Genomic DNA, 21,716 nt, shown 5'->3' on the forward strand with positions numbered 1-21,716 from the left:
ACATTTTTTCATACTGGCCCCCCGTGGGAATCGAACCCACAACCCTGGCGTTGCAAACGCCATGCTCTACCAACTGAGCTACATCCCTGCCGGCCATTCCCTCCCCTACCCTGGACCGCTCACCCTCTCCACGTTGCTTGGGGATATACTGTTCTATCCATTTTAAACTATGTTGTCTGGCTTCTACATTTAATCCCAGTTTTGTGGGTAGAAAACGGAGCTCCTCACTCCCCATGAGCCTCCCTCTATTGGTGCCATTAATATTCAGAGGTAGTTCTAACACACTGTAACTTCACAATTCAAGAAGCAAACTGAAAATCCAATTCATCATTTTAGTTTACTTTCCAAATTGACTGAATGGAAATGGAGTTCGCCCCCCAACTGTGATTATAACCAACACTAACCAACACTAACCAACACTAACCAACACTAACCAACACTAACCAAACTGATCTTGATCCCATCCATCATCAGTCTGAGGATGTCTTTCTGGAAACTCTTCATGTTGGCGGGGGGGAGGGGGAAGGGGATGGGGGAGGGGGGGCCAGGGGTGTGGCCTGATGAGCCAGGGATGGAGCCGTTCTCCTCGGGGGCGTGGTCGACGGGGTGGACAGGGTCGACAGGGTCAGGGGTCAGGTGGTGGTCCGGGGAGTCTGGGAAGTTCAGCAGGTCGTAGAAGTCTTGGCTCACGTCTGTAGAGGAGAGAGGGAACAGATGGAGGAGGAGGAGGAGGAGGAGGAGAGCGGGAACAGAGGAGGAGGAGGAGGAGGAGGAGGAGGAGGAGAGCGGGAACAGAGGAGGAGGAGGAGGAGGAGGAGAGAGGGAACAGAGGAGGAGGAGGAGGAGGAGGAGAGAGGGAACAGATGGAGGAGGAGGAGGAGGAGGAGGAGGAGAGAGGGAACAGAGGAGGAGGAGGAGGAGGAGGAGGAGAGAGGGAACAGAGGAGGAGAAGGAGGAGGAGGAGAGAGGGAAACAGAGGAGGAGAGAGGGAACAGAGGAGGAAAAGGAGGAGGAGGAGGAGGAGGAGGAGGAGGAGAGAGGGAACAGAGGAGGAGGAGGAGGAGGAGGAGGAGGAGAGAGAGGAACAGAGGAGGGAGGAGGAGAGAAGGAACAGAGGAGGAGAAGGAGGAGGAGGAGAGAGGGAACAGAGGAGGAGAAGGAGGAGGAGGAGAGAGGGAACAGAGGAGGAGGAGGAGGAGGAGAGGGAACAGATGGAGGAGGAGGAGGAGAGCGGGAACAGAGGAGGAGGAGGAGAGAGGGAACAGAGGAGGAGGAGGAGGAGGAGGAGAGAGGGAACAGAGGAGGAGGAGGAGGAGGAGGAGAGAGGGAACAGATGGAGGGGAGGAGGAGGAGGAGAGAGGGAACAGAGGAGGAGGAGGAGGAGGAGGAGAGAGGGAACAGAGGAGGAGAAGGAGGAGGAGGAGAGAGGGAACAGAGGAGGAGAGAGGGAACAGAGGAGGAGAAGGAGGAGGAGGAGGAGGAGGAGGAGGAGAGAGGGAACAGAGGAGGAGGAGGAGGAGGGAGGAGGAGGAGGAGAGAGGGAACAGAGGAGGAGGAGGAGAGAGGGAACAGAGGAGGAGAGAGGGAAACAGAGGAGGAGAAGGAGGAGGAGAGAGAGAGGGAACAGAGGAGGAGAAGGAGGAGGAGGAGGAGGAGGAGAGGGAACAGAGGAGGAGGAGGAGGAGGAGGAGGAGGAGGAGGATGAGGAGAGAGGGAACAGAGGAGGAGGAGGAGGAGGAGGAGGAGGAGGAGGAGAGGGAACAGAGGAGGAGAAGGAGGAGGAGGAGAGAGGGAACAGAGGAGGAGAAGGAGGAGGAGGAGAGGGAACAGAGGAGGAGAAGGAGGAGGAGGAGAGAGGGAACAGAGGAGGAGAAGGAGGAGGAGGAGAGAGGGAACAGAGGAGGAGGAGGAGGAGGAGAGAGGGAACAGAGGAGGAGGAGTAAGAGGAGGAGAGAGGGAACAGAGGAGGAGGAGGAGGAGGAGAGGGAACAGAGGAGGAGGAGGAGGAGAGAGGGAACAGAGGAGGAGGAGGAGGAGGAGGAGGAGAGAGGGAACAGAGGAGGAGAAGGAGGAGGAGGAGAGAGGGAACAGAGGAGGAGAAGGAGGAGGAGGAGAGAGGGAACAGAGGAGGAGAGAGGGAATAGAGGAGGAGAAGGAGGAGGAGGAGGAGGAGGAGAGAGGGAACAGAGGAGGAGGAGGAGGAGGAGGAGGAGGAGGAGGAGGAGGAGGAGAGAGGGAACAGAGGAGGAGAAGGAGGAGGAGGAGAGAGGGAACAGAGGAGGAGAAGGAGGAGGAGGAGAGAGGGAACAGAGGAGGAGAAGGAGGAGGAGGAGGAGGAGGAGAGAGGAACAGAGGAGGAGGAGGAGGAGGAGGAGGAGGAGAGAGGGAACAGAGGAGGAGGAGGAGGGAGGAGGAGGAGGAGAGAGGGAACAGAGGAGGAGGAGGAGAGAGGGAACAGAGGAGGAGAAGGAGGAGGAGGAGAGAGGGAACAGAGGAGGAGAAGGAGGAGGAGGAGAGAGGGAACAGAGGAGGAGGAGTAGGAGGAGGAGAGAGGGAACAGAGGAGGAGGAGGAGGAGGAGGAGGAGAGGGAACAGAGGAGGAGGAGGAGGAGGAGGAGAGAGGGAACAGAGGAGGAGGAGGAGGAGGAGAGAGGGAACAGAGGAGGAGGAGGAGAGAGGGAACAGAGGAGGAGAAGGAGGAGGAGGAGAGAGGGAACAGAGGAGGAGAAGGAGGAGGAGGAGAGAGGGAACAGAGGAGGAGGAGTAGGAGGAGGAGAGAGGGAACAGAGGAGGAGAAGGAGGAGGAAGAGGAGGAGAGAGGGAACAGAGGAGGAGGAGGAGGAGGAGAGAGGGAACAGAGGAGGAGGAGGAGGAGGAGGAGAGAGGGAACAGAGGAGGAGAAGGAGGAGGAGGAGAGAGGGAACAGATGAGGAGAAGGAGGAGGAGGAGGAGGAGGAGAGGGAACAGAGGAGGAGAAGGAGGAGGAGGAGAGAGGGAACAGAGGAGGAGGAGGAGGAGAGGGAACAGAGGAGGAGAAGGAGGAGGAGGAGAGAGGGAACAGAGGGAACAGAGGAGGAGAAGGAGGAGGAGGGGAGAGAGGGAACAGAGGAGGAGGAGGAGGAGGAGAGGGAACAGAGGAGGAGAAGGAGGAGGAGGAGAGAGGGAACAGAGGAGGAGAAGGAGGAGGAGGAGAGAGGGAACAGAGGAGGAGAAGGAGGAGGAGGAGGGGGAACAGAGGAGGAGAAGGAGGAGGAGGAGAGAGGGAACAGAGGAGGAGAAGGAGGAGGAGGAGAGAGGGAACAGAGGAGGAGAAGGAGGAGGAGGAGAGAGGGAGGAGAAGGAGGAGGAGGAGAGAGGGAACAGAGGAGGAGAAGGAGGAGAGGGAACAGAGGAGGAGGAGGAGGAGGAGGAGAGAGGGAACAGAGGAGGAGAAGGAGGAGGAGGAGAGAGGGAACAGAGGAGGAGAAGGAGGAGGAGGAGGAGGAGGAGGAGAGGAAACAGAGGAGGAGGAGGAGGAGGAGGAGGAGGAGGAGGAGGAGGAGAGAGGGAACAGAGGAGGAGGAGGAGAGAGGGAACAGAGGAGGAGGAGGAGAGAGGGAACAGAGGAGGAGAAGGAGGAGGAGGAGAGAGGGAACAGAGGAGGAGAAGGAGGAGGAGGAGAGAGGGAACAGAGGAGGAGAAGGAGGAGGAAGAGGAGGAGAGAGGGGAACAGAGGAGGAGGAGGAGGAGGAGAGAGGGAACAGAGGAGGAGAAGGAGGAGGAGGAGAGAGGGAACAGAGGAGGAGAAGGAGGGAGGAGAGAGAGGGAACAGAGGAGGAGAAGGAGGAGGAGAGGGGAACAGAGGAGGAGGAGGAGGAGGAGAGAGGGAACAGAGGAGGAGAAGAGGAGGAGGAGGAGAGGAACAGAGGAGGAGAAGGAGGAGGAGGAGAGAGGGAACAGAGGAGGAGAAGGAGGAGGAGGAGAGAGGGAACAGAGGAGGAGAAGGAGGAGGAGGAGGAGGAGGAGAGGGAACAGAGGAGGAGGAGGAGGAGGAGAGAGGGAACAGAGGAGGAGAAGGAGGAGGAAGAGGAGGAGAGAGGGAACGGAGGAGGAGGAGGAGGAGGAGAGAGGGAACAGAGGAGGAGGAGGAGAGAGGGAACAGAGGAGGAGAAGGAGGAGGAGGAGAGAGGGAACAGAGGAGGAGAAGGAGGAGGAGGAGAGAGGGAACAGAGGAGGAGAAGGAGGAGGAGGAGGAGGAGAGAGGGAACAGAGGAGGAGAAGGAGGAGGAGGAGGAGGAGGAGAGGGAACAGAGGAGGAGAAGGAGGAGGAGAGAGGGAACAGAGGAGGAGAAGGAGGAGGAAGAGGAGGAGAGAGGGAACGGAGGAGGAGAAGGAGGAGGAGGAGGAGGATGAGAGAGGGAACAGAGGAGGAGGAGGAGGAGAGAGGGAACAGAGGAGGAGGAGGAGGAGGAGGAGAGAGGGAACAGAGGAGGAAAAGGAGGAGGAGAGAGGGAACAGTGGAGGAGGAGGAGGAGGAGGAGAGAGGGAACAGACGAGGAGGAGGAGGAGAGAGGGAACAGAGGAGGAGAATGAGGAGGAGGAGAGAGGGAACAGAGGAGGAGGAGGAGGAGGAGAGAGGGAACAGAGGAGGAGGAGGAGGAGGAGGAGAGAGGGAACAGGAGGAGGAGGAGGAGGAGGAGGAGGAGGAGGAGGAGGAGGAGAAGGAACAGAGGAGGAGAAGGAGGAGGAGGAGGAGGAGGAGGAGGATGAGAGAGGGAACAGAGGAGGAGGAGGAGGAGGAGGAGGAGAGAGAGGGAACAGAGGAGGAGGAGGAGGAGGAGGATGAGAGAGGGAACAGAGGAGGAGGAGGAGGAGGAGGATGAGAGAGGGAACAGAGGAGGAGGAGGAGGAGGAGGAGGAGGAGAGAGGGAACAGAGGAGGAGAAGGAGGAGGAGGAGGAGGATGAGAGAGGGAACAGAGGAGGAGGAGGAGGAGGAGGAGAGAGGGAACAGAGGAGGAGAAGGAGGAGGAGGATGAGAGAGGGAACAGAGGAGGAGGAGGAGGAGGAGAGAGGGAACAGAGGAGGAGAAGGAGGAGGAGGAGAAGGAGGAGGAGGAGGAGAAGGAGGAGGAGGATGAGAGAGGGAACAGAGGAGGAGAAGGAGGAGGAAGAATGCTTTATTAGTCAGAATGGGAAGACAGCACAACATCCTGAAACACTGCAGAGTACACAGGCACAGGCTCTGTTTCCATAGCCACACTTGAATGAAGCTATTTACTATCTGGTGTGCCGAGTACTCAGACAAAACGAGTATCGTAAGAGATACGGAGAATCTTCCAGAATATGATTATGACACAAGTATTTTTTATTTTATTATCCGTGATCGGAGGTCATTTTCAGGCTAGTTCTTCTGTCTGTAAAGAAAGGGGCGGGGTATCGGTTGAGCCTGCTGCAACGATTGGATTAGAACAAGCCACTCTCCTCTGCTCTCATTTGCCAGACAGACACTCACACAGTCACTCGTCTCAGTGCACAAGTCTCTCCTTCTCCAAACGTTATGTATGAATCAGAATCCGTAGCTAGTCATTGTTGTTCAATCTAGTTATTTCCTGCCTACTTGGCTGAGGTTGTTTTAGTCGGTCTACTTGGCGTGGTTTAGTAGGCCTACTATGTCTGTCTGTATAATTATTCCATTGCTGATGACGTCTGTCGTTATGTCCTGATCCAAGTCCTAGCTTGCTATTATTAACTCTAACCCAGGTGTGTTTACCGACTGACAGATCATTAGAAAATAAAATGACAAATGTAGATAGTTAATTTTGATTGTACAAATGTTGTGGCAGAAGTGTCAGGAGATAAGTTTTGCTCCTCTCTAAAGTGAACCAATATATGGGTCCAGTGAATGATCCTACCTTCATCTAAATGTGTCTGGAGTAAATGCAGGCAGTTGTAGCCAGCCATGCATTAGGCTATTTATTAACCTATTTCCTTCAGCATTCAATAGGACTAAGTAAGTAAATCATGTCCATTTACATCTGTCGGGTCGTTTAACAATGTGTGTGAATGAGTGAAGTACCATAACGATGTGCTCTGAGTGATAGAGCAGTAATGTTAGTGAAGGACCATAACGATGTGCTCTGAGATGCCCTCTGAGTGATAGAGCAGTAATTTTAGTGAAGGACCATAACGATGTGCTCTGAGATGCCCTCTGAGTGATGGAGAAGTAATTTTAGTGAAGGACCATAACGATGTGCTCTGAGTGATAGAGCAGTAATTTTAGTGAAGGACCATAACGATGTGCTCTGAGTGATAGAGCAGTAATGTTAGTGAAGGACCATAACGATGTGCTCTGAGTGATGGAGCAGTAATGTTAGTGAAGGACCATAACGATGTGCTCTGAGTGATGGAGCAGTAATGTCAGTGAAGAACCATAACAATGTGCTCTGAGTGATGGAGCAGTAATGTCAGTGAAGGACCATAACGATGCCCTCTGAGTGATGGAGCAGTAATGTCAGTGAAGGACCATAACGATGCCCTCTGAGTGATGGAGCAGTAATGTCAGTGAAGGACCATAACGATGCCCTCTGAGTGATGGAGCAGTAATGTCAGTGAAGGACCATAACGATGCCCTCTGAGTGATGGAGCAGTAATGTTAGTGAAGGACCATAACGATGCCCTCTGAGTGATGGAGCAGTAATGTTAGTGAAGGACCATAACGATGTGCTCTGAGTGATGGAGCAGTAATTTTAGTGAAGGACCATAACGATGTGCTCAGTGATAGAGCAGTAATGTTAGTGAAGGACCATAACGATGTGCTCTGAGTGATGGAGCAGTAATGTTAGTGAAGGACCATAACGATGTGCTCTGAGTGATAGAGCAGTAATGTTAGTGAAGGACCATAACGATGTGCTCTGAGTGATGGAGCAGTAATTTTAGTGAAGGACCATAACGATGTGCTCTGAGTGATAGAGCAGTAATGTTAGTGAAGGACCATGACGATGTGCTCTGAGTGATGGAGCAGTAATGTTAGTGAAGGACCATGACGATGTGCTCTGAGTGATGGAGCAGTAATGTCAGTGAAGGACCATAACAATGTGCTCTGAGTGATGGAGCAGTAATGTTAGTGAAGTACCATAACGATGCCCTCTGAGTGATGGAGCAGTAATGTTAGTGAAGGACCATAACGATGCCCTCTGAGTGATGGAGCAGTAATGTTAGTGAAGGACCATAACGATGCACTCTGAGTGATGGAGCAGTAATGTTAGTGAAGGACCATAACGATGTCCTCTGAGTGATGGAGCAGTAATGTTAGTGAAGTACCATAACGATGTGCTCTGAGTGATGGAGCAGTAATGTTAGTGAAGGACCATAACGATGTGCTCTGAGTGATAGAGCAGTAATGTTAGTGAAGGACCATAACGATGCCCTCTGAGTGATAGAGCAGTAATGTTAGTGAAGAACCATAACGATGTGCTCAGTGATAGAGCAGTAATGTTAGTGAAGGACCATAACGATGTGCTCTGAGTGATGGAGCAGTAATGTTAGTGAAGGACCATAACGATGTGCTCTGAGTGATAGAGCAGTAATGTTAGTGAAGGACCATAACGATGTGCTCTGAGTGATGGAGCAGTAATTTTAGTGAAGGACCATAACGATGTGCTCTGAGTGATAGAGCAGTAATGTTAGTGAAGGACCATGACGATGTGCTCTGAGTGATGGAGCAGTAATGTTAGTGAAGGACCATGACGATGTGCTCTGAGTGATGGAGCAGTAATGTCAGTGAAGGACCATAACAATGTGCTCTGAGTGATGGAGCAGTAATGTTAGTGAAGTACCATAACGATGCCCTCTGAGTGATGGAGCAGTAATGTTAGTGAAGGACCATAACGATGCCCTCTGAGTGATGGAGCAGTAATGTTAGTGAAGGACCATAACGATGCACTCTGAGTGATGGAGCAGTAATGTTAGTGAAGGACCATAACGATGTCCTCTGAGTGATGGAGCAGTAATGTTAGTGAAGTACCATAACGATGTGCTCTGAGTGATGGAGCAGTAATGTTAGTGAAGGACCATAACGATGTGCTCTGAGTGATAGAGCAGTAATGTTAGTGAAGGACCATAACGATGCCCTCTGAGTGATAGAGCAGTAATGTTAGTGAAGAACCATAACGATGTGCTCTGAGTGATAGAGCAGTAATGTTAGTGAAGGACCATAACGATGTGCTCTGAGTGATGGAGCAGTAATTTTAGTGAAGGACCATAACGATGTGCTCTGAGTGATAGAGCAGTAATGTTAGTGAAGGACCATGACGATGTGCTCTGAGTGATGGAGCAGTAATGTTAGTGAAGGACCATGACGATGTGCTCTGAGTGATGGAGCAGTAATGTCAGTGAAGGACCATAACGATGTGCTCTGGTGATGGAGCAGTAATGTTAGTGAAGTACCATAACGATGTGCTCTGAGTGATGGAGCAGTAATGTTAGTGAAGGACCATAACGATGCGCTCTGAGTGATAGAGCAGTAATGTTAGTGAAGGACCATAACGATGCCCTCTGAGTGATAGAGCAGTAATGTTAGTGAAGAACCATAACGATGTGCTCTGAGTGATGGAGCAGTAATGTTAGTGAAGGACCATAACGATGTGCTCTGAGTGATGGAGCAGTAATGTTAGTGAAGGACCATAACGATGCCCTCTGAGTGATAGAGCAGTAATGTTAGTGAAGGACCATAACGATGCCCTCTGAGTGATAGAGCAGTAATGTTAGTGAAGGACCATAACGATGCCCTCTGAGTGATGGAGCAGTAATGTTAGTGAAGGACCATAACGATGCCCTCTGAGTGATGGAGCAGTAATGTTAGTGAAGGACCATAACGATGTGCTCTGAGTGATGGAGCAGTAATGTTAGTGAAGGCCCATAATGATGTGCTCTGAGTGATAGAGCAGTACTGTTAGTGAAGGACCATAACGATGCCCTCTGAGTGATGGAGCAGTAATGTTAGTGAAGAACCATAACGATGCCCTCTGAGTGATGGAGCAGTAATGTTAGTGAAGGACCATAACGATGCCCTCTGAGTGATGGAGCAGTAATGTCAGTGAAACCATAACGATGCCCTCTGAGTGATGGAGCAGTAATGTTAGTGAAGGACCATAACGATGCCCTCTGAGTGATGGAGCAGTAATGTTAGTGAAGGACCATAACGATGCCCTCTGAGTGATGGAGCAGTAATGTTAGTGAAGGACCATAACGATGCCCTCTGAGTGATAGAGCAGTAATGTGACCTTGAGGTATAGGCTTTACCGGTATTTAAAGCGCACTTCCAGGTCCTCAGAGTACATCGTCTTGTAGCAGATGCGAGCTTCAACTGGAAGCCAGTGGAGTGTGCGGAGGAGCATTTACTACGGTATATGGGTCTGTGTATTTATAACCGTATTTACCATGATAGATGAGCCTGTTGACAGCCAGCACCACCAGTCTCTGTAGCCTCTGTATGAACTCAGTCTCTGTGTATTACCGTACTTCCCTAGTATTTCCCTGGTGTAGGAGTACGTTGTATAGATGAGCCTGTTTTACCGTATTTACCATGATAGATGAGCCTGTTTTACCGTATTTACCATGATAGATGAGCCTGTTTTACCGTATTTACCATGATAGATGAGCCTGTTTTACCGTATTTACCATGATAGATGAGCCTGTTTTACCGTATTTTACCATGATAGATGAGCCTGTTTTTACCGTATTTACCATGATAGATGAGCCTGTTTTACCGTATTTACCATGATAGATGAGCCTGTTTTACCGTATTTACCATGATAGATGAGCCTGTTTTACCGTATTTACCATGATAGATGAGCCTGTTTTACCGTATTTACCATGATAGATGAGCCTGTTTTACGGTATTTACCATGATAGATGAGCCTGTTTTACGGTATTTACCATGATAGATGAGCCTGTTTTACGGTATTTACCATGATAGATGAGCCTGTTTTACGGTATTTACCATGATAGATGAGCCTGTTTTACGGTATTTACCATGATAGATGAGCCTGTTTTACCGTATTTACCATGATAGATGAGCCTGTTTTACCGTATTTACCATGATAGATGAGCCTGTTTTACGGTATTTACCATGATAGATGAGCCTGTTGACAGCCAGCACCACCAGTCTCTGTAGCCTCTGTATGAACTCAGTCTCTGATGCTCTGATCGGGTTCTCCTGACTCATCCTTCTCTGTATCATCTGGTTGAGCTCATCACTGGCTACAGAACGCATCCTGGTCAGAAGACTGTCTGACTGGACCAGGGAGAACCGCCGCCGACCTGGGGACACAGACATCATGTATTAGAGGTGATTCCAACGTGAGGGCAAAGAGAGTGTTAAATCACACACTGTGTGATCCCACAGAGAATTTCTACTTCCAAAAAGATGCTTAGTAACTTCCATTACATGCTGCGAGCATCTCTTCATCACGTCAGGCTTGACATGGATTAGATTCTCTGTGGGAATGTTTTACCAGGAATCTACATGCCATATGTGCGAGCTGAAATCTTCAAACAGGTTAGGGTGAGAACTTTCACGTTTGTAGTCTACACACACACACACACACACACACACACACACACACACACACACACACACACACACACACCAGTCATCTCTGAGTGGACTGGGCGAGTCAAGTCCCTCTGCTCTCTCCATGCAGTAGAGCAGAGACTGGGATTACAGTAAAGTAAGGGTGAGTAGTTCACAGCAAAAGGAGGAAACATTTCCCTGAGTTAGGGTTATGGGGGGGGTAATGTTCTCCTCCACACACAGAGAGGGGGCACTGTGTCCCAGCTCCCAGCATGGCTACCTGAGTCAGATAGGAACATATAGGAGGTGGCGCCGGTGGGGGAGGGGAGGGGGGAGGTCTCAGACAGGAAGCAGAAGGGGGGAGGCAGGGGGATCTGGCCGTAAGAACAGTAGTGCTGCCGTGGAATACGGGGAATGATGCTGTCTCTCATAACCATGGCCATGGAACCTTGGAGGGGAGGAGGATGAAGATACACAGGTGAGTTGCAGGCTGGGTAACAGGTAACACCTGATTATGAGACTGGTCAGACTGGTCAGACTGGTCATCATCACTACACTGAACATCTCAGACTGGTCATCATCACTACACTAAACATCTCAGACTGGTCATCATCACTACACTGAACATCTCAGACTGGTCATCATCACTACACTAAACATCTCAGACTGGTCATCATCACTACACTGAACATCTCAGACTGGTCATCATCACTACACTGAACATCTCAGACTGGTCATCATCACTACACTGAACATCTCAGACTGGTCATCATCACTACACTGAACATCTCAGACTGGTCATCATCACTACACTGAACATCTCAGACTGGTCATCATCACTACACTAAACATCTCAGACTGGTCAGACTGGTCATCATCACTACACTGAACATCTCAGACTGGTCATCATCACTACACTGAACATCTCAGACTGGTCATCATCACTACACTGAACATCTCAGACTGGTCATCATCACTACACTAAACATCTCAGACTGGTCATCATCACTACACTGAACATCTCAGACTGGTCATCATCACTACACTAAACATCTCAGACTGGTCATCATCACTACACTAAACATCTCAGACTGGTCAGACTGGTCATCATCACTACACTGAACATCTCAGACTGGTCATCATCACTACACTGAACATCTCAGACTGGTCATCATCACTACACTGAACATCTCAGACTGGTCATCATCACTACACTGAACATCTCAGACTGGTCATCATCACTACACTAAACATCTCAGACTGGTCATCATCACTACACTAAACATCTCAGACTGGTCATCATCACTACACTGAACATCTCAGACTGGTCATCATCACTACACTGAACATCTCAGACTGGTCATCATCACTACACTAAACATCTCAGACTGGTCATCATCACTACACTGAACATCTCAGACTGGTCATCATCACTACACTAAACATCTCAGACTGGTCATCATCACTACACTAAACATCTCAGACTGGTCATCATCACTACACTAAACATCTCAGACTGGTCATCATCACTACACTGAACATCTCAGACTGGTCATCATCACTACACTGAACATCTCAGACTGGTCATCATCACTACACTAAACATCTCAGACTGGTCATCATCACTACACTGAACATCTCAGACTGGTCATCATCACTACACTGAACATCTCAGACTGGTCATCATCACTACACTGAACATCTCAGACTGGTCATCATCACTACACTGAACATCTCAGACTGGTCATCATCACTACACTAAACATCTCAGACTGGTCATCATCACTACACTAAACATCTCAGACTGGTCATCATCACTACACTGAACATCTCAGACTGGTCATCATCACTACACTGAACATCTCAGACTGGTCATCATCACTACACTGAACATCTCAGACTGGTCATCATCACTACACTGAACATCTCAGACTGGTCATCATCACTACACTGAACAGCTCAGACTGGTCATCATCACTACACTGAACAAAAATATAAACACAACATGCAACAATTTCATTGATTTTTCTGAGTTAAAGTTCATATGAGGAAATCAGTCAATTGAAATAAATTAATTAGGCCCTAATCTATGGATTTCACATGACTGGGAATACAGATATGCATCTGTTGGTCACAGATACCTTAAAAAAAAACAATCAGTAACTGGTGTGACCACCATTTGGAAGAAGCATTCAATTATCTGGCAACAGCACTGTTGGACATTCCTGCAGTCAGCATGCCAATTGCACGCTCCCTCAAAACTTGAGACATCTGTTGTGTTGTGTGACAAAACTGCACATTTTAGAGCGGCCTTTTATTGTCTCCAGCACAAGGTGCACCTGTGTAATGATCATGCTGTTTAATCAGCTTCTTGATATGCCACACCTGTCAGGTGGATGGATTATCTTGAGGAGAAATGCTCACTAACAGAGATGTAAGCAAATTTGTACACAACATTTGAGAAAAATAAGCTTTTTGTGCGTATGGAACATTTCTGGGATATTTTATTTCAGCTCATGAAACATGGGACCAACACTTTACATGTTGCGTTTATATTTTTGTTCAGTGCATTTCACTAAACATCTCGTTACTACAAAACACTTACACTGACGTCCACATTTGAGACAGTAGTTTGCTTCGTGCCATTAATATGTATATAATCAACTCCATCTGATAGAGCTCTCATTCACCTCTACTTAGATCTGTGAAGTAAACTGACAATAAATAATTCTTAATCTTCTAGACCCTGAGCAACAGTCTAACTAACTAACTAATAACAAACTAACCATGGGATATCCTCTCACCTGCGATGCTCTTGGCCCTAACTAACTAACTAACTAATAACAAACTAACCATGGGATATCCTCTCACCTGCGATGCTCTTGGCCCTAAATAACAAACTAACTAATAACAAACTAACCATGGGATATCCCCTCACCTGCGATGCTCTTGGCCCTAAATAACTAACTAACTAATAACAAACTAACCATGGGATATCCTCTCACCTGCGATGCTCTTGGCCCTAAATAACTAACTAATAACAAACTAACCATGGGATATCCTCTCACCTGCGATGCTCTTGGCCCTAAATAACTAACTAACTAATAACAAACTAACCATGGGATATCCTCTCACCTGCGATGCTCTTGGCCCTAACTAACTAACTAATAACAAACTAACCATGGGATATCCTCTCACCTGCGATGCTCTTGGCCCTAAATAACTAACTAACTAATAACAAACTAACCATGGGATATCCTCTCACCTGCGATGCTCTTGGCCCTAAATAACTAACTAATAACAAACTAACCATGGGATATCCTCTCACCTGCGATGCTCTTGGCCCTAACTAACTAACTAATAACAAACTAACCATGGGATATCCTCTCACCCGCGATGCTCTTGGCCCAAAATAACTAACTAACTAATAACAAACTAACCATGGGATATCCTCTCACCCGCGATGCTCTTGGCCCTAAATAACTAACTAACTAATAACAAACTAACCATGGGATATCCCCTCACCTGCGATGCTCTTGGACCTAAATAACTAACTAACTAATAACAAACTAACCATGGGATATCCCCTCACCTGCGATGCTCTTGGCCCTAAATAACTAACTAACTAATAACAAACTAACCATGGGATATCCCCTCACCTGTGATGCTCTTGGCCCTAAATAACTAACTAACTAATAACAAACTAACCATGGGATATCCTCTCACCTGCGATGCTCTTGGCCCTAAATAACTAACTAACTAATAACAAACTAACCATGGGATATCCTCTCACCTGCGATGCTCTTGGCCCTAAATAACTAACTAACTAATAACAAACTAACCATGGGATATCCCCTCACCTGCGATGCTCTTGGCCCTAAATAACTAACTAACTAATAACAAACTAACCATGGGATATCCTCTCACCCGCGATGCTCTTGGCCCTAAATAACTAACTAATAACAAACTAACCATGGGATATCCTCTCACCCTGCGATGCTCTTGGCCCTAAATAACTAACTAACTAATAACAAACTAACCATGGGATATCCTCTCACCTGCGATGCTCTTGGCCCTAAATAACTAACTAACTAATAACAAACTAACCATGGGATATCCCCTCACCTCGCGATGCTCTTGGCCCTAAATAACTAACTAACTAATAACAAACTAACCATGGGATATCCTCTCACCTGCGATGCTCTTGGCCCTAACTAACTAACTAATAACAAACTAACCATGGGATATCCTCTCACCTGCGATGCTCTTGGCCCTAAATAACTAACTAACTAATAACAAACTAACCATGGGATATCCTCTCACCTGCGATGCTCTTGGCCCTAAATAACTAACTAACTAATAACAAACTAACCATGGGATATCCTCTCACCTCGCGATGCTCTTGGCCCTAAATAACTAACTAACTAATAACAAACTAACCATGGGATATCCTCTCACCCTGCGATGCTCTTGGCCCTAAATAACTAACTAATAACAAACTAACCATGGATATCCTCTCACCTCGATGCTCTTGGCCCTAACTAACTAACTAATAACAAACTAACCATGGGATATCCTCTCACCTGCGATGCTCTTGGCCCTAAATAACTAACTAACTAATAACAAACTAACCATGGGATATCCCCTCACCTGCGATGCTCTTGGCCCTAACTAACTAACTAATAACAAACTAACCATGGGATATCCTCTCACCTGCGATGCTCTTGGCCCTAACTAACTAACTAATAACAAACTAACCATGGGATATCCTCTCACCCTGCGATGCTCTTGGCCCTAAATAACTAACTAACTAATAACAAACTAACCATGGGATATCCTCTCACCTCGCGATGCTCTTGGCCCTAAATAACCAACTAACTAATAACAAACTAACCATGGGATATCCTCTCACCTGCGATGCTCTTGGCCCTAAATAACTAACTAACTAATAACAAACTAACCATGGGATATCCCCTCACCTGCGATGCTCTTGGCCCTAAATAACTAACTAACTAATAACAAACTAACCATGGGATATCCTCTCACCTGCGATGCTCTTGGCCCTAACTAACTAACTAATAACAAACTAACCATGGGATATCCTCTCACCTGCGATGCTCTTGGCCCTAAATAACTAACTAACTAATAACAAACTAACCATGGGATATCCTCTCACCTGCGATGCTCTTGGCCCTAAATAACTAACTAATAACAAACTAACCATGGGATATCCTCTCACCCGCGATGCTCTTGGCCCTAAATAACTAATTAACTAATAACAAACTAACCATGGGATATCCCCTCACCTGCGATGCTCTTGGCCCTAACTAACTAACTAATAACAAACTAACCATGGGATATCCTCTCACCTGCGATGCTCTTGGACCTAAATAACTAACTAATAACAAACTAACCATGGGATATCCTCTCACCTGCGATGCTCTTGGCCCTAACTAACTAACTAATAACAAACTAACCATGGGATATCCTCTCACCTGCGATGCTCTTGGACCTAAATAACTAACTAATAACAAACTAACCATGGGATATCCTCTCACCTGCGATGCTCTTGGCCCTAACTAACTAACTAACTAATAACAAACTAACCATGGGTTATCCTCTCACCTGCGATGCTCTTGGCCCTAAATAACTAACTAACTAATAACAAACTAACCATGGGATATCCTCTCACCTGCGATGCTCTTGGCCCTAAATAACCAACTAACTAATAACAAACTAACCATGGGATATCCTCTCACCTGCGATGCTCTTGGCCCTAAATAACTAACTAACTAATAACAAACTAACCATGGGATATCCCCTCACCTGCGATGCTCTTGGCCCCAAATAACTAACTAACTAATAACAAACTAACCATGGGATATCCTCTCACCTGCGATGCTCTTGGCCCTAACTAACTAACTAATAACAAACTAACCATGGGATATCCTCTCACCCTGCGATGCTCTTGGCCCTAAATAACTAACTAACTAATAACAAACTAACCATGGGATATCCTCTCACCTGCGATGCTCTTGGCCCTAAATAACTAACTAATAACAAACTAACCATGGGATATCCTCTCACCCGCGATGCTCTTGGCCCTAAATAACTAATTAACTAATAACAAACTAACCATGGGATATCCCCTCACCTGCGATGCTCTTGGCCCTAACTAACTAACTAATAACAAACTAACCATGGGATATCCTCTCACCTGCGATGCTCTTGGACCTAAATAACTAACTAATAACAAACTAACCATGGGATATCCTCTCACCTGCGATGCTCTTGGCCCTAACTAACTAACTAATAACAAACTAACCATGGGATATCCTCTCACCTGCGATGCTCTTGGACCTAAATAACTAACTAATAACAAACTAACCATGGGATATCCTCTCACCTGCGATGCTCTTGGCCCTAACTAACTAACTAACTAATAACAAACTAACCATGGGTTATCCTCTCACCTGCGATGCTCTTGGCCCTAAATAACTAACTAACTAATAACAAACTAACCATGGGATATCCTCTCACCTGCGATGCTCTTGGCCCTAAATAACTAACTAATAACAAACTAACCATGGGATATCCCCTGACCTGCGATGCTCTTGGCCCTAAATAACTAACTAATAACAAACTAACCATGGGATATCCCCTCACCTGCGATGCTCTTGGCCCTAAATAACAAACTAACCATGGGATATCCCCTCACCTGCGATGCTCTTGGCCCTAAATAACTAACTAATAACAAACTAACCATGGGATATCCTCTCACCTGCGATGCTCTTGGCCCTAAATAACTAACTAATAACAAACTAACCATGGGATATCCCTCTCACCTGCGATGCTCTTGGCCCTAAATAACTAACTAATAACAAACTAACCATGGGATATCCTCTCACCTGCGATGCTCTTGGCCCTAAATAACTAACTAATAACAAACTAACCATGGGATATCCTCTCACCTGCGATGCTCTTGGCCCTAAATAACTAACTAATAACAAACTAACCATGGGATATCCCCTCACCTGCAATGCTCTATGCCCTAAATAACTAACTAATAACAAACTAACCATGGGATATCCTCTCACCTGCGATGCTCTTGGCCCTAAATAACTAACTAACTAATAACAAACTAACCATGGGATATCCCCTCACCTGCGATGCTCTTGGCCCTAAATAACTAACTAACTAATAACAAACTAATCATGGGATATCCTCTCACCTGCGATGCTCTTGGCCCTAAATAACTAACTAATAACAAACTAACCATGGGATATCCTCTCACCTGCGATGCTCTTGGCCCTAAATAACTAACTAACTAATAACAAACTAACCATGGGATATCCTCTCACCTGCGATGCTCTTGGCCCTAAATAACTAACTAACTAATAACAAACTAACCATGGGATATCCCCTCACCTGCGATGCTCTTGGCCCTAAATAACTAACTAACTAATAACAAACTAACCATGGGATATCCTCTCACCTGCGATGCTCTTGGCCCTAACTAACTAACTAATAACAAACTAACCATGGGATATCCTCTCACCTGCGATGCTCTTGGCCCTAAATAACTAACTAACTAATAACAAACTAACCATGGGATATCCTCTCACCTCGCGATGCTCTTGGCCCTAAATAACTAACTAACTAATAACAAACTAACCATGGGATATCCTCTCACCTGCGATGCTCTTGGCCCTAAATAACTAACTAACTAATAACAAACTAACCATGGGATATCCTCTCACCTGCGATGCTCTTGGCCCTAAATAACTAACTAATAACAAACTAACCATGGGATATCCTCTCACCTGCGATGCTCTTGGCCCTAACTAACTAACTAATAACAAACTAACCATGGGATATCCTCTCACCTGCGATGCTCTTGGCCCTAAATAACTAACTAACTAATAACAAACTAACCATGGGATATCCCCTCACCTGCGATGCTCTTGGCCCTAACTAACTAACTAATAACAAACTAACCATGGGATATCCTCTCACCTGCGATGCTCTTGGCCCTAACTAACTAACTAATAACAAACTAACCATGGGATATCCTCTCACCTGCGATGCTCTTGGCCCTAAATAACCAACTAACTAATAACAAACTAACCATGGGATATCCTCTCACCTGCGATGCTCTTGGCCCTAAATAACTAACTAACTAATAACAAACTAACCATGGGATATCCCCTCACCTGCGATGCTCTTGGCCCTAAATAACTAACTAACTAATAACAAACTAACCATGGGATATCCTCTCACCTGCGATGCTCTTGGCCCTAACTAACTAACTCAACAAACTAACCATGGGATATCCTCTCACCTGCGATGCTCTTGGCCCTAAATAACTAACTAACTAATAACAAACTAACCATGGGATATCCTCTCACCCCGATGCTCTTGGCCCTAAAATAACTAACTAATAACAAACTAACCATGGGATATCCTCTCACCCGCGATGCTCTTGGCCCTAAATAACTAATTAACTAATAACAAACTAACCATGGGATATCCTCTCACCTGCGATGCTCTTGGCCCTAACTAACTAACTAATAACAAACTAACCATGGGATATCCTCTCACCTGCGATGCTCTTGGCCCTAAATAACTAACTAATAACAAACTAACCATGGGATATCCTCTCACCTGCGATGCTCTTGGCCCTAAATAACTAACTAATAACAAACTAACCATGGGATATCCTCTCACCTCGCGATGCTCTTGGCCCTAAATAACTAACTAATAACAAACTAACCATGGGATATCCTCTCACCTGCGATGCTCTTGGCCCTAAATAACTAACTAATAACAAACTAACCATGGGATATCCCCTCACCTGCAATGCTCTATGCCCTAAATAACTAACTAATAACAAACTAACCATGGGATATCCTCTCACCTGCGATGCTCTTGGCCCTAAATAACTAACTAACTAATAACAAACTAACCATGAAATATCCCCTCACCTGCGATGCTCTTGGCCCTAAATAACTAACTAACTAATAACAAACTAACCATGGGATATCCTCTCACCTGCGATGCTCTTGGCCCTAAATAACTAACTAACTAATAACAAACTAACCATGGGATATCCTCTCACCTCGCGATGCTCTTGGCCCTAAATAACTAACTAACTAATAACAAACTAACCATGGGATATCCTCTCACCTGCGATGCTCTTGGCCCTAAATAACTAACTAACTAATAACAAACTAACCATGGGATATCCTCTCACCTGCGATGCTCTTGGCCCTAAATAACTAACTAACTAATAACAAACTAACCATGAAATATCCCCTCACCTGCGATGCTCTTGGCCCTAAATAACTAACTAACTAATAACAAACTAACCATGGGATATCCTCTCACCTGCGATGCTCTTGGCCCTAAATAACTAACTAACTAATAACAAACTAACCATGGGATATCCTCTCACCTGCGATGCTCTTGGCCCTAAATAACTAACTAACTAATAACAAACTAACCATGGGATATCCCCCTCACCCTGCGATGCTCTTGGCCCTAAATAACTAACTAACTAATAACAAACTAACCATGGGATATCCTCTCACCTCGCGATGCTCTTGGCCCTAAATAACTAACTAACTAATAACAAACTAACCATGGGATATCCTCTCACCTGCGATGCTCTTGGCCCTAACTAACTAACTAACTAATAACAAACTAACCATGGGATATCCTCTCACCCCGCGATGCTCTTGGCCCTAAATAACTAACTAACTAATAACAAACTAACCATGAAATATCCCCTCACCTGCGATGCTCTTGGCCCTAAATAACTAACTAACTAATAACAAACTAACCATGGGATATCCTCTCACCTGCGATGCTCTTGGCCCTAAATAACTAACTAACTAATAACAAACTAACCATGGGATATCCTCTCACCGCGATGCTCTTGGCCCTAAATAACTAACTAACTAATAACAAACTAACCATGAAATATCCCCTCACCTGCGATGCTCTTGGCCCTAAATAACTAACTAACTAATAACAAACTAACCATGGGATATCCTCTCACCTGCGATGCTCTTGGCCCTAAATAACTAACTAACTAATAACAAACTAACCATGGGATATCCTCTCACCTGCGATGCTCTTGGCCCTAAATAACTAACTAACTAATAACAAACTAACCATGGGATATCCTCTCACCTGCGATGCTCTTGGCCCTAAATAACTAACTAACTAATAACAAACTAACCATGGGATATCCCCTCACCTGCGATGCTCTTGGCCCTAAATAACTAACTAACTAATAACAAACTAACCATGGGATATCCTCTCACCTGCGATGCTCTTGCGTTTCTGGTAGATGGCATGGTGAGAAGAGGAGGGCACGTTGACAGAGCTGCTCAGCTTCTGAGGGTCCTGATTAGCTGTCGTCTTTATGAACTCAATAGATGATTGGAGGACACGGAACTGCAGGGCCACTGCCATCTCTACAGAAGGAGAGAGAAGGACAAAGTATACATACTACCAGTCAAAAGTTTGGACACACCTACTCATTCCAGCGGTTTTCTTTATTTTTACTATTTTCTACATTGTAGAATAACAGTGAAGACATCAAAACTATGAAATAACACATATGGAATCATGTAGTAACCAAAAAAAGTGTTAAATAAATCAAAATATATTCTATATTTGAGATTCTTCGAAGTAGCCACCCTTTGCCTTGATGACAGCTTTGCACACTCTTGGGATTCTCTCAACCAGCTTCACCTGGAATGCTTTTCCAACAGTCTTGAAGGTTTTCCCACATATGCTGAGCACTTGTTGGCTGCTTTTCTTTCAGCTTTTCTTTCTTTCATCACATTCCCAGTGGGTCAGAAGTTTACATACACTCAATTAGTATTTGGTAGCATTGCCTTTAAATTGTTTAACTAGGGTCAAACGTTTCGGGTATCCTTCCACAAGCTTCCCACAATAAGTTGGGTCAATTTTGGCCCATTCCTCCTGACAGAGCCGGTGTAACTGAGTCAGGTTTGTAGGCCTCCTTGCTCGCACACGCATTTTCAGTTCTGCCCACACATCTTCTATAGGATTGAGGTCAGGGCTTTGTGATGGCCACTCCAATACCTTGACTTTGTTGTCCTTAAGCCATTTTGCCACAACTTTGGAAGTA

General features: G+C 46.3%; 1 protein-coding gene across 1 annotated transcript in view; it reads right to left on the reverse strand.

Moving 5' to 3' along the window:
• The window catches only part of lyst (lysosomal trafficking regulator), a gene marked incomplete at its 5' end in the record, with an annotated part of 184,562 nt that overhangs the window by 72,666 nt on the left and 90,180 nt on the right, over positions 1 to 21,716 (reverse strand). Inside the window, 3 exons of the mRNA XM_045214042.1 lie at positions 445 to 692; positions 10,108 to 10,299; positions 20,881 to 21,033. Of these exons, the coding sequence (XP_045069977.1) occupies positions 445 to 692; positions 10,108 to 10,299; positions 20,881 to 21,033 (593 nt within the window). The remainder of the gene's footprint in view (positions 1 to 444; positions 693 to 10,107; positions 10,300 to 20,880; positions 21,034 to 21,716) is intronic.

This window comes from Coregonus clupeaformis, unplaced genomic scaffold (assembly GCF_020615455.1).
Source record: "Coregonus clupeaformis isolate EN_2021a unplaced genomic scaffold, ASM2061545v1 scaf0191, whole genome shotgun sequence".
In the NCBI taxonomy this organism is placed as follows: Eukaryota; Metazoa; Chordata; class Actinopteri; order Salmoniformes; family Salmonidae; genus Coregonus; species Coregonus clupeaformis.